Genomic DNA, 13,406 nt, shown 5'->3' on the forward strand with positions numbered 1-13,406 from the left:
TGTCAAGTCCCGGCAGTGAATGTATCCCCTTCCCCAGCAAGCTTACAATCTAGAGCAGTGGTTCTCAAACCTTTTTTTTTTTTTCCACAGACCACTTGAAAATTGCTGAGGGTCTCAGCGGACCACTTATGATCTTTCCAAATGTTGTTTGTACCGTTAGCTAACTATTGTAAAGCGCTTTGGATAAAAGTGCTACATAAAAAAATCCTTAATAATTAACTTCTTTTGTTCAACAAATAAAAGCACACAACTCATATTTTAATATCAGTAGTCTTACCTTTCTAATGCGATGGATGTGATCTCTCTCCCCTGCTGCAGCAGCCCCCGCGCTGGGGTTGGGAAAGAGGGGGGTCACTCCCTCTCTCCCCCACCGCAGCAGCCCCTGAACTGGGGCTGTGAAGGAGAGGGGTCTCTCCCTAGCAGCTGCAGCCCTGGAGCTGGAGAAAGTCGCCTCTTTCTCTGGCCGCCGCAGCCCTGCCCGTCCCAAATTCACCCCACTACCTTCTCCCACCTACCTGCTATTTCCCCCAAGGCCACCACCTCACCTTACAGGTGCGTCTTCTCCACGGTCCAGGCACCTAATTAGCGGAGCCAGGCCTGCATAGTTCCACTAATTCGGTGGGTGGCCCTTCGTTCTCTTGTGTGCGGTTGCCCAGGTGTGCACTTTAGAGGGAACTATCCGCAGACCCCCTGAATGGAGCTCACAGACCACTGGTAGTTCGCAGACCACAGTTTGAGAACCTCTGATCTAGAGTATACACATACCATATAGAGGAGGACACACTGACCATGGTAATTTATCTTTTATTACCTTTGTGAGCCTCACTGAAGAAGTAGTTCATTAGCAGAGATTCTGATGTATATCACACACTGGCTTTCTTCTCCTGTCTTTTCCCTCTCTATTACATGCAGAACACAGTGCAACATATATAGGGTTATATCAAAACACTCCTAAATGCCCATAACAAAAGCCCCACACAGCCCATTCTACTTCCTAAAACACTCCAACACCTGTGACCCTTGTTGAATGAAACTATAAAATAACTGCTCAGTTTAACGTGAGAGGGAGGTGGTAGAGAACAACCCTAGAGAGAGTATCCTCCATGAAGATCACGACCTAGTTAATTCATGCCATTTCCACTGACCACAGCGTCTGGGCTCTCCTGCAGAATATTACAATAGATAAATCCCTGGTTGGTTTGTTATTTTTACCTCAAAGCAAAACTTCCTCCCTTCCTGGGAAAGTGTGAAGTCCTAGTTCCTGGGTACATGTTGTATCTGTGGCATTTGCGTATGTCTATGTAAATAGTCCAAGGTACTTCAGGATCTGAGATCCTAGCATTGTCTGAGAGGCAGTAAGTGTTGTGTCCATTATATGCTTCCCAGCCCCTTCTCCAGAGAGCTCTGTACCAACAGCATGATGCTTTCTCCTCCATTCGTTTTATATTTGTATCTCTTGGTCCATGTTATTGGGCTTTCATATGCCAGAACACGGGGCCTTCTTCTAAATTCAGGATGGACGGAGATTACACGATTGCAGGATTTTTCCGACTGCATAGCTACTCAACAACATTGAAATCTAGACCGGAAGTTGACATATGTGACAGGTAAGTGAGAAGGGTAGGGCTTGGGGCTGCAACAAATACTATGTATCAGTACCTAGGTACTACAGTTAGTATGTCCAAGCAGGGGGTGTGCTGTAATCACTGCTTAACATGCTGTCCAGTATTATCTCATTGCTTCCTTGTGCTCACGGTCTGTCTGCTAGATCCACCTGTTGCCTCTCATCTTAGCCTTAGATTTTAAACTCTTGGAGCAGGGCCCGTTCTGTATTTGTACAGCACCTAGTACAGTGGGGCCCCTGCAACCTAATACAAACAATCACAGTGACCAGAGCTTTAGAAATGTGGTTCGCCTAGATTAGACAGACACAAAGAAGGAAATCATATCTAGTAGGAATAGAAACAGGAGGGGAAACGAGCAGGAAAAAGAGGTGGAACAAGAAGTAGGAAAGCAGATATGAGACCCACTGCAAATAGACAGGTTTCAGAGTAGCAGCCGTGTTAGTCTGTATTCGCAAAAAGAAAAGCAGTACTTGTGGCACCTTAGAGACTAACAAATTGATTAGAGCATGCTCGGGGGTCGCATAACTCTGGCATGCTAACTAGTTATGCGACCCCCGAGCATGCTCTAATAAATTTGTTAGTCTCTAAGGTGCCACAAGTACTGCTTTTCTTTTTGCAAATAGACAGGAAGCTGAAACAGAGAAGACCCATGGTAGGCAGGGAGTTGGGGCATGCAGGGCTCACCTCTCATTAATAAAATGACAATAGTCCAAAATATCACAGCTTAGCTGGTGCAACTGCGGCCATTACTGAAGAAAATCTCTGCTACAGCCAATATCCACTCTGTGCCATCAGAGATCTGGGGAGATGCAGGTGGTTTCTCCTCCTCTTGTGCCGCCTGAGCAGGAGAAAGGGAGCAGAAGAGGACTGTGAATCTGCCCCATAGGATATTGCATAAAGGGTTGCTGATTAGGAGAGGAGCAATGGGGATTTGAACTAATAGGTAAGATCTGATGTGTGTTGTGCAACAATAAATAGTGGCAACCTCAGTATAAACGTACAAAAAGAAAGATGTTTGTGCTGCTGGTCTCCTCATGAATCCCCTGTGAGCAATAGTACATGTAGCAGAGGGAGGCACAGACAGGTGAAGTGATTTGTCTGAGGTCACCTAGTGAGTCAGCATTAGAACTCCAGGCTGCCTGGCTCTTGGACCACATTTTTGTTATGCCAGGCATTGCCCAGGGTGCATCTCCAAGATTCAATCAAGCCTTCACATCTCTCTCTTGCCTCTGCAATAACACCTGTGTTTCTGCAGAGCGGCCTCTGTAAACAGCCATGGCTACCACCTGTTCCAAGCCATGAGATTCGCCATCAAGAAGATAAACAGCTCCAGCAGTCTCCTCTCCAATGTCATTTTGGGCTACTAGATCTACAACACATGCTCAGAATCTGCCAACATGTATGCAACGCTGAGTATCCTTGCCCAGAGCAGGCAGCACCATGTGGAAGTGCTCAGCAACTTCACACACTACCAGCCCAAGGCTGTGGCTTTGATAGGGCCAGACAGCAGCCACTTTACCCGCACCACTGCAGCTATCCTGAGCATCCTCCTTATGCCAGAGGTAATCAGTATCTTGTCTGGAGCAATGCCAAATATATTGTAAGCGATATGTTATCTGTGGCAGGGTCAAACACAGGAGCTGATTAGGATACTGATTAATCAGAAGGAGGACAGGGAGTGGGCTTGTGGTTTGGAGTTGAGGTGGCTGGAGAATCAGTGCTCCAAGCAGGTGTTGCGACCCCTATGGTCCTTTGTGGCATGTGGGACTCAGTCTTGGTGTGACTCCAGGAGAGGTTAGGCTCATTCCTAGCGCTGAAAACGACATGCAGCCATGCTGCTTACTTGGTTGTTTTTTGAATGTGTGTTGCTGCAGCCACCACTTCCACATGCCCTCCAAATACCAGTCCCCTCACGCCCACAAGAGTCACTGCTGACGCTGATTCCTCCTGCCGGTATCGTTGCTCAGTGCCAATCGCCCACCTGCTCCTCAGGTAATCATTGCTCAGCACTGACCTCCATGAGGTACCAGTGCCCATCCCCCTCTGCGCAGTTTCCCAGCTGGAGACACATCCGTTCCCTGATTCCCTTTTGCAGATTAGTTACGAAGCCTCCAACGAGATGCTGAGCCTGAAGAGCGCCTACCCCTCGTTCTTGCGCACCATCCCCAATGATAGGCTGCAGGTCGAGGCTCTAGTGCTGCTGCTCCAGGAGTTCAGGTGGAAGCCTGGTCTCTAGCCTCGGAAGTCTGGAGCATCCCCGGCATCCACAGAATCCGTACAGTGATTGGGTTGTCAGTCAAGCAGGCAAAGCTTCCAGGATTGGAGGAATTTGAATCTGCCCATGTGAATTCAGAGCAAAGTAATATAGCCACGTGTGCCCCTGATTTGGGTGCTGAAGGGAGGAGTGATTCATAGATTCATAGATACTAAGGTCAGAAGGGACCACTCTGATCATCTAGTCCGACCTCCTGCACAGCGCAGGCCACAGAATGTCACCCACCACTCCTATGAAAAACCTCACCCATGTCTGAGCTATTGAAGTCCTCAAATCATGGTTGAAACTTCAAGGAGCAGAGAAGCCTCCCTCCAGTCAACCATGCCCCATGCTACAGAGGAAGGCGAAAAACTTCCAGGGCCTCTCCAATCTGCCCTGGAGGAAAATTCCTTCCCGACCCCAAATATGGCAATCAGCTAAACCCTGAGCATATGGGCAAGATTCACCAGCCAGATACCCAGGAAAGAATTTTCTATAGTAACTCAGATCCCATCCATCTAATATCCCATCTCAGGGGATTTGGCCTATTTACCCTGAATATTTAAAGATGAGTTACTTACCAAAATCCCATTATCCCATCATACCATCTCCTCCATAAACTTATCGAGTAGAATCTTAAAACCAGATAGATCTTTTGCCCCCACTGCTTCCCTTGGAAGGTTATTCCAAAACTTCACTCCTCTGATGGTTAAAAACCTTCGTCTGATTTCAAGTCTCAACTTCCTGGTGGCCAGTTTATACCCATTTGTTCTTGTGTCCACATTGGTGCTGAGCTTAAATAATTTCTCTCCCTCTCCTATATTTATCCCTCTGATATATTTATAGAGAGCAATCATATCTCCCCTCAACCTTCTTTTAGTTAGGCTAAACAAGCCAAGCTCCTTAAGTCTCCTTTCATAAGACAAGTTTTCCATTCCTCGGATCATCCTAGTAGCCCTTCTCTGTACCTGCTCCAGTTTGCATTCATCCTTTTTAAACATGGGAGACCAGAACTGCACACAGTATTCTAGGTGAGGTCTCACCAGTGCCTTGTATAACGGTACTAAAACCTCCGTATCCCTACTGGAAATGCCTCTCCTGATGCATCCCAAAACCGCATTAGCTTTTTTCACAGCCATATCACATTGGCAGCTCATAGTCATCCTATGATCAACCAATACTCCAAGGTCCTTCTCCTCTTCCGTTACTTCTAATTGATGCGTCCCCAGCTTATAACTAAAATTCTTGTTATTAATCCCTAAATGCATAACCTTACACTTCTCACTATTAAATTTCATCCTATTACTATTACTCCAGTTTACAAGGTCATCCAGATCCTCCTGTATAATATCCCGATCCTTCTCCGAATTTGCAATACCTCCCAGCTTTGTATCATCTGCAAACTTTATTAGCACACTCCCACTTTTTGTGCCAAGGTCAGTAATAAAAAGATTAAATAAGATTGGTCCCAAAACCGATCCCTGAGGACTCCACTGGTAACCTCCCTCCAACCTGACAGTTCGCCTTTCAGTAGGACCCGTTGCAGTCTCCCCTTTAACCAATTCCTTATCCACCTTCTGATGTTCATATTGATCCCCATCTTCTCCAATTTAACTAATAATTCCCCATGTGGCACGGTATCAAATGCCTTACTGAAATCTAGGTAAATTAAATCCACTGCATTTCCTTTATCTAAAAAATCTGTTACTTTTTCAAAAAAGGAGATTAGGTTGGTTTGGCACGATCTACCTTTTGTAAAACCATGTTGTATTTTGTCCCATTTACCATTGACTTCAATGTCCTTAACTAATTTCTCCTTCAAAATTTTTTCCAGGAGGGGAAAGAGTGGTGGGAGCAGCAGCAATGAGAGTACCAGCCAAGGCTGCAATCAGATCTGCACAAGGTGCCACTCATTCACTTCAGCGCCCCGGACATTTGAGCTGCCTTTAATGTGTATTCGGCGGTATTTGGTGTGGCCCGCGACCTGCACAACTTGCTGGGTTGCTGCTCGGGAGCGTGCAGCAAGGACAAAGTCTATCCGTGGCAGGTGAGTGGGTCGCTGGGAAAGGCCCCCCACTCTCTTGTACAGGAGCAAGAGTCTCCTTGTGTGAAACTGCATGGGGGCAGCCCAGAGCTCAGGGCAGGTTTGACTGTGCTGTAGCGAGAGGCAGGGGGCTGGAAGTACAAAGGAGCAGAAGTATAAGCATCTAGCAGGATGAGCAGGTGTCCAGCAGCTCCAAGATCTACCTGCGAGCTGCATGCTATCAGAGCACCGATAAGGTTTCAAGGCTGGTGAATTGAGTCCCAGAACAGGCCAGCACTGCCCTGCCAATGGGCCTTACCCTGCTCTGGAGAGACCATCCGTAATCAGAAGAGAGGATGGATGGTAGCTGGGGGCCTCAGACACCTGGGTTCAATTCCCTGCTTCCCTATAGACTCCATGTGCCCTTGGGATGCCACTGACAGTAAAATTTTCAATAGCCCCTAAGTGACTTAGACGCCTCCATCTCTTGAAAGTCAATGGGACTTAGGCATTTTTGAAAAATATACCACTAGTCTCTGTGCCTCCGTTCTCCATCTGTAACATGGGGATAATAGCACCCCCCTGCCTCCGGGTGGTAGGGGAATTCATGAGGAAGAGGAAAGCAGCAAAGACATGGACCCTCCCACCCCGTTAAGGCCCTAACCTATCCCTGACTGGGGTCTTTGCCCAAGCGGCTGAAGCTGTGTGTGGGAATCTTGGGTCTTTTCTGTTTGTGGTCTTTTTGTTTTCCAGTTCCTGGAAAAAATCAAGCAGGTGAATTTCACTCTGCAGAAGAGCAAGGTGCTTTTTGATGCCAATGGGGATCCCGTGACAGGTTACAACCTCCTCATGTGGAAGTGGACTGGCCCGACCTGGTCTTTTGATGTAATTGGGTCTTTCCTCCAAAAGCCAGACAGACTGAACATCAACCGGGATGGAATCCTGTGGCATACAAAGAATAATCAGGTACCACAGCATCTGAGCTACATACTGGGAAAGGAGTGGCCTCAGGAGAGTAGGGCAGTAGCACCAAACGGGGATTTTCTTAGCATTACAAACAAAACCAACCTCCCCTTATTCCTTGACCCTGAAACCTTGAAACTTCCTTGAAACTTGACCCTGCATAAAGTTTTGTGTCCCAGGGCTTGGGGGAGCAAAATCCTGCAGGCTGGAAGAGCCTGCCTCACCACTCCTTCTCCTGCGCTGAGTCACATTTTCTGGTCATGGTCATGTCTGCTGCATCTCCACGGGTCTTTCCCATAGGAAAACAGATCATTATTACCATAACCAGCATGGTGTGTGAGCCGCATCTCAGCTCTTCCATTCCCTTCCTCTGCAGACCTCTACAATTGCCAGCCCTGTGGGACAGATCAGTGCGCCCCAGTGAAGAGTGAAATCTGCTTCAATTGGACCACCGAATTCCTGTCCTGGGCTGACCCCGTCTCCTAGGCCCTGCTGACTGCCATCACCCTTCTGCTGCTGCTGCTGCTGCTGCTGGCAGGGACAGCTGCTCTCTTTGCCCAGAACCTCACCATGCCAGTGGTCAAGTCGGCAGGTGGCAGAATGTGCTTCCTCATGCTGGGCGCTCTGATCTGTGCCTGCTGCAGCCTCTACTGCTACTTTGGGGAGCCCACCTGGCACACGTGTCTGCTGGGGCTGCCCATCTTCTCCATCAGCTTCACCATTTGCCTCTCATGCATTGCAACCCGTGCCTTCCAGATCGTCTGCATCTTCAAACTAGTGTCTTAGCGGCCTGCCTTCTATACAGCCTGGGTGAAGCACAACAGACCCAACCTGTTCATCGGAGCCTGCACAGCCACCCAGGTGGCGATGTGCCTGGTCTCGCTCAGCATCAATCCCTCAGTGCCCAGGAAGGACTACACGACCTTTGTGACGATGACCATCTTCCAGTGCTTGGAAGATGATGCTGTGTGGGGGCTGCTCTACAACACAATGCTCAGTATCTGTTGCTTGGTCATCAGCTACATGGGGAAGGACCTGCCTGAGAACTACAACGAGGCCAAGTGCATCACCTGCAGCCTGCTTATCAACTTTGTCTGCTTCATCTGCTATCTCACCACCTACATCTTCTACCATGGCAAGTACCTGGTGGCCATCACTGTGCTGTCCACCCTGACTGGGATCTTTGGAGGCTACTTCCTCCCCAAGGGCTACATCATCCTCTTCTGAGCGGAGCTCAACACCACCGAGCACTTCCAGATGTCTATCCAGAGATACAGTAGGAAGAGCAGCTTAGACTGAGCCCACAGGCGGGGTAGCAGGGAGACTTTGGTATTTATATGGGGTGGGTGGGGGGAAGTCCCTCACAGCTATTGAATTCTGTGCTCTCAGCATCGCACTGTGGGGGGAAGGGGGTGTGACAGAGATCTGTGCAGGGAGCTGCAGGGGAGCTCTAGCAGGAGCTGGGGATGAGATGGGGGGTGCAGAGGGGTGGAGTGAGATGAGCTCAGGCCTGTGACTACCTGCCACCAGTAACTGATCCTGCTGGGCTGTGAGGTGAGAGTAGCTGTGTTGGGGTGGGGGAGTTGGGGTGGAGGGGGTATTGGGCAACATACCCTGCAGGGGACACATGGGAGCATGCAGGCTACATGGGGTCTGTGCTGTGGCAGGTGGCAGCAAGAACAGGACAGACTGGAGAGCTCCCATGTTTCAGTTAGAACGAGCGTTGACAAAGCTGGGCCCTGGGCCTTGCCTCACTCCCAGCCAGCCTGTGGGGTCAGGGACAACTCACCTGCCATGCTCTTCATCTTCCCTGTGAGTGGAAGGCCAGCCCTGTGACAGAGCCATGTGCAGGGGCCTGTGCAGGGCACGGAGATTGTGACCCCACGGCCTAGTGGGTGAGGGAGTTTAGGGGCAGGTTAGCCCAGGGCAGTAATGCTTTGCTCTCCCCTTTCGTGGTTCCTTCCCACCTCCAGCCCTCCAAGGGACAGAGCTTCCCAGAGCCGCATCCACACCGGTCCTGCTGCCAGCACCAGGGCTGCACTTTGTGGCAGCACAAGACTGGCTCCATGAGCTAGTGCACATCCTTAGCCTGGCTCTATGGCTCCAGCATTTCAGGAGCACTAACTCCCACTGTTCTACCCAGCATGGAATCCTCATAGCCACAAGATGGCAGCCCTGCATGCCCCCTGCCCAGCTGCAGCATAAGTTGCAGGTCACAGACCTGGAGACAACAGTAGGTCCCAAGGGGGCCACATCCTCCAAGACAAGACTGCTGTAGGGCATGAGGAATGGCATGGAAAAGAGAGGAACAAAACCAGATGGCACAAGTCATATACTCTATCCTGGCTCTTAAACACCTACCCTCAAGAGACAGATCTGGGCTTCTCTTTTCTCCCTAGTAAATGGATGGAATGCCTGGTGAGTGGGGCTGGGTGGGGGACGGGATCCCCATGAGCCCAGCACCTCGGAACAGGAGGCTCTTGAGGATTTGCTCATGCCCCTGGAACTAAGTAGCCTGATGGTCTCTCAGGCTGGTTACCCAAGAGATGTGAGAACAGCTTTCTGGGTGGCTTGGACCACTGGCTTTGTCAGCTCAAGGTGGAAAAGGAGGGGCTGAGCACACTGGCCAGCCTAGGATAAAAACGTCCCTTTTCTCTCGGGTTCTGATATGGGCAGAGAGCGGGGCTGGGAACATGCTGCTGCTTCTCAGCACCAGGCACCCAGCACCCACGCACAGGCTCATTGCCTCCCACGGGACACTAGGAGACACTGAGCAGAGGTAACTTACATAGCGGGCACTCAGATCCAGTGCTCACGCTCTTCTCCCCCAGCATCTGAAGCTATCTCACTGTGCCCTCAGCCCCTCCCTCTCGCCTTCCCCACAAAGTTCCGACATTAAGTACTATTTTGTCAGATAATTTTTGTTGTTAAACTGCCATTAAATATAACACAGGAGAAAAAAAAACAAATGTCTCTCCAGAAACAGGTGACAACAGCACCCAAACGGCCAACAACAGTCAATCAAACTTCCCTGGAAACTCACTCAGTACTGCATTACAGCTCATAGTTAGCCCCGCTCCTACCCCTGGGGAGTTACAAGAGACTTGGCCAACAGTGGCATGGTGACTGGCTGCGAGCTGCGATTCCTAGGGCCTGCTGGATTTGCCCAGGGAAGCTGAATGCAGAGCTTTGCTCCTCTTTCGGGGTGTGTCACTCAGTTGTCAGTTTCAGCTGAGAGCATCCAGGGGAATAACATCTGCTACCATGTGTACAAGGTTCCCTTCCAGCCAAGTATGCCGGCAACGACCAAGGGGATGGAGCTGTTCTGCCTGGAGCAGTTTATAGCCTGTTCCTCAGTGACAAGGGGCTCTTTCTGCCAGGGCCTCCAAAGCCCCTCTGCGTTCCCTGCGGCTCTGGGACAGGCTCCCACCCTGCACTCGGCAGTTTGCTATTTGTTGCCTCATGCTCCCCGAGTGATGCAAACTGCAATGCCTCCTGCAAACTCCAGGCCTAACCTCCCCTGTGCTGGGAAAGTGCTCCCCTGTGGATGGGCAGGAAGCAGACCGAGCTTTCTGAATGAGATACGCAGGCTGTTTGTCTTCCTTGGATGCCCAGAGCACACTAGTCACCTCCTTGCTCCAAAGAGCTCCTATTCTTAGCTCAGTGACATAATAAGGTCATCACCAAGGTCTATGGTGGGAGGGAGCCTGGGGAGAGGAAGGACGATGATGCCAATAACACAGTCATGCTGGGATGCAGAAAGACGTGCACACACCTGGAATGGACTACTGAGAGAATTTGTGCACAAATATCACATGCTCACACCCCCCACCGCGCACACACCTCCCCCATTTCACACTCACTGCTCACTCACATAGGTCAATGGGCTACAGGGTGCCTCTCTGGATTCACTGCCAGGCTTATGGCTTTTTCAGGGAACAGTTTTATTCTTCAGTATAAAACCTAGGCCAAACAGCAAAGACCACCAAACCCCCACCCCCAGTTCTGGCCACCAAGGGCTCCTGCTCCCAGAGGCTTTTCCCCTTGGGTCTCTTAACATTTAGAGGGAACAACACACTGCACTGCAGCCTTCAGCAGGAGCCCATCTCCATCCTTCCCAACTGAGGCCAAGTCTTCACTACCACTTCAGTATAACTTATGTTACTTTTTCACATGTAAGTTACACCGACCTAAGCACCGGTGTAGACAGTCCTATGTTGGCAGGAGAGCATCTCCCAGTGCCTCTCGCAGAGGTGGATTCATTGTGCCAACAGGAGAGCTCTCTCCCGTCGGGCTAGAGTGTCTTTGGCAGATGCGTGGCAGTGGCTTGGTTGCAGTTGTGCCAATGTAGTGCTTCTAGTGTAGACTAGCCCTGAGTCACCTGGTGGCTTGATAATCCCTTACTCCCTTCCCAGATGGGCCTGATAGTTGAACAGGGCTACTTGGCACAGGCGCTGACTCCGTGGGTGCTCTGCGGCTGGAGCACCCATTGGGAAAAATTGGTGGGTGTTCTGTACCCACCGGCAGCTCCCCACCCCGCCCACCTGCCCCAGCTCACCTCCGCCTCCATCTCTTCGCCTGGGCGCGCTGCGTCCCTCTTCTCCCCCCTCCCTCTCAGCATTTGCTGCCGCAAAACAGCTGTTTCCTTGTAGAAGTTCCAGCTCCTAATAAGTGGAATTACTGAGCATGGGACTCATGCCCCATAAGAGCTGCCCTGTGGAGACATTACTGGCCCATTGCAAAAACACTCACCAAAGACCCACCCCAGGCAGCACTGCTCACTTTGCTCAGCTGATACCAGTCCTTCCAAAAGCAGAGCTGGAGGCTTCATAGTAGACTGGCATCCTAAAAGGAGGCTCTTCCTGACTCCCAGGACATTTGAGAAGGTAAAAAATAGTCAGGGATGGGAAAGGCTTTGGCAGTGCAGTGAGAATCCTCTGCCCATCTCTGATGCCCTCCACCCGAGGATCTCAAAGCAACTTACAAGTATTAATTAACCAACACTCCCAACCCTCTCTAAGGCCATTGTGGCTAGCATTACTATCCCCCTTTCACAGATGTGAGGAACAAGATGGAGATGTTACGAGACTTGCCCACAGCCAACAACAAGTCAGTGCTGGGAAAAGAACCCAGGCTCCCTGACTCCTGGTCCTGTATTTTAGCTAATAGAAGATACTTCCTCTCTGAATAATGTACCAGGGACGAGGACAATAAGCACACACAATGCCCTCTCCTCTTCAGGTGACAGTAGCCAGAGAGGCTGTGTTCACATGCAGCATATTCTAATGGAGAAGCTGTCTAGTTACTGTTGCCCAGCACACTCCTTGATTTATTTAGTGCTGCTGGCAGGACCCCGGCAACAGGCAGTAAAGCTGTTTTCCACACCATCAGGCTCCATTTCAGGATCTAATACCCTGGTATTGTCTACAAGCCATTGCACTGGGTGCAGCACACCCAGTCCTCTGGAGAGAGAAAACACCACAGGCTGCTTACAGGCAACCAAGGCATCCAGGAGTGCCAACATAACTCTCCCTGAGGCCTTGCATCAGTTTAACTAAATGGGTTTAATATCACACCTTCATGCAGCGCAAGTTTGTGTACTGACAAGATCTAAAGTGGAAGCCTGCCATTTGAGAGAGACATCCATTATCATACATAAATAAAGGAGAATAGTGGCCCTGCAAGATTCCAGCCAGACTCCAGAAAGTTGCTGGGTTTCCCTTGTGACAACAGCTCTGTGCATTATTTCAATGAACTCCTTGACACAGAAACACACACACAAAGTAAAAGGAAAAGGAGTACTTGTGGCACCTTAGAGACTAACACATTTATTACAGCATAAGCTTTCGTGAGCTACAGCTCACTTCATCGGATGAAGTGAGCTGTAGCTCACGAAAGCTTATGCTCAAATAAATGTGTTAGTCTCTAAGGTGCCACAAGTCCTCCTTTTCTTTTTGTGAATATAGACTAACACGGCTGCTACTCTGAAACAAAGTAAAAGGTAATTCTGATCCATATCAGAAGTCAGAAGACAGTGATTCCTTCCAGACTTTTTAGGCACCATCTCAACGCACAACAGCAAATGAGTGTTCATTCTTCCCACAGCTGAGAAGATGAGGGGTCAGATTAACAGCAGCAGTGAGCAGCTCATGAGGCTCCTGCACAGAGATACCAAGGAACAAAAATCACATCCCCAAACTGGAGAAAGCAGACATCCTGATCGTAAAGTGAAATGAACCATCAGAGCTATGCACGGGTCTCATTGTCTGTTAGTGAGAGTTGGTGCAGCTATTTTGACTTCAGTGGAGTTACACCAGTTAACACCAGAAGAAAATTTGATCCCAGAACTTGAAACTTCAGTCGCTTATGGGCCGTCCATATTGGGTGTCACACAGCCCTCTCTGAAAAGATTCTCAACCTCAGCTACGCTATGGTTTGCGGCCTCTCGCTAACATATCGCCAAAACCCACTTCATCAGATTCATGGAGTGGAAAATACAGGAGCAGGTATAAATACACAGCACATGAAAAGATGGGAGTTG

The 13,406-nt window shown here is 49.7% G+C and overlaps 1 protein-coding gene across 1 annotated transcript; it reads left to right on the top strand.

Moving 5' to 3' along the window:
* Positions 1–524: 524 nt before the first annotated feature.
* TAS1R1 (taste 1 receptor member 1) lies at positions 525–8,189 on the top strand. Its single transcript, XM_043500204.1, is given in 9 exon segments — positions 525–1,457; positions 1,460–1,607; positions 2,881–3,187; positions 3,721–3,845; positions 3,848–4,027; positions 5,723–5,820; positions 5,823–5,926; positions 6,656–6,917; positions 7,218–8,189. Coding segments are annotated over 9 exon segments (2,253 nt in total). The 5' UTR covers positions 525–1,375; the 3' UTR covers positions 8,165–8,189.
* The last annotated feature ends 5,217 nt before the right edge of the window (positions 8,190–13,406 follow it).

This window comes from Dermochelys coriacea, chromosome 18 (assembly GCF_009764565.3).
Source record: "Dermochelys coriacea isolate rDerCor1 chromosome 18, rDerCor1.pri.v4, whole genome shotgun sequence".
Taxonomy (NCBI): Eukaryota; Metazoa; Chordata; order Testudines; family Dermochelyidae; genus Dermochelys; species Dermochelys coriacea.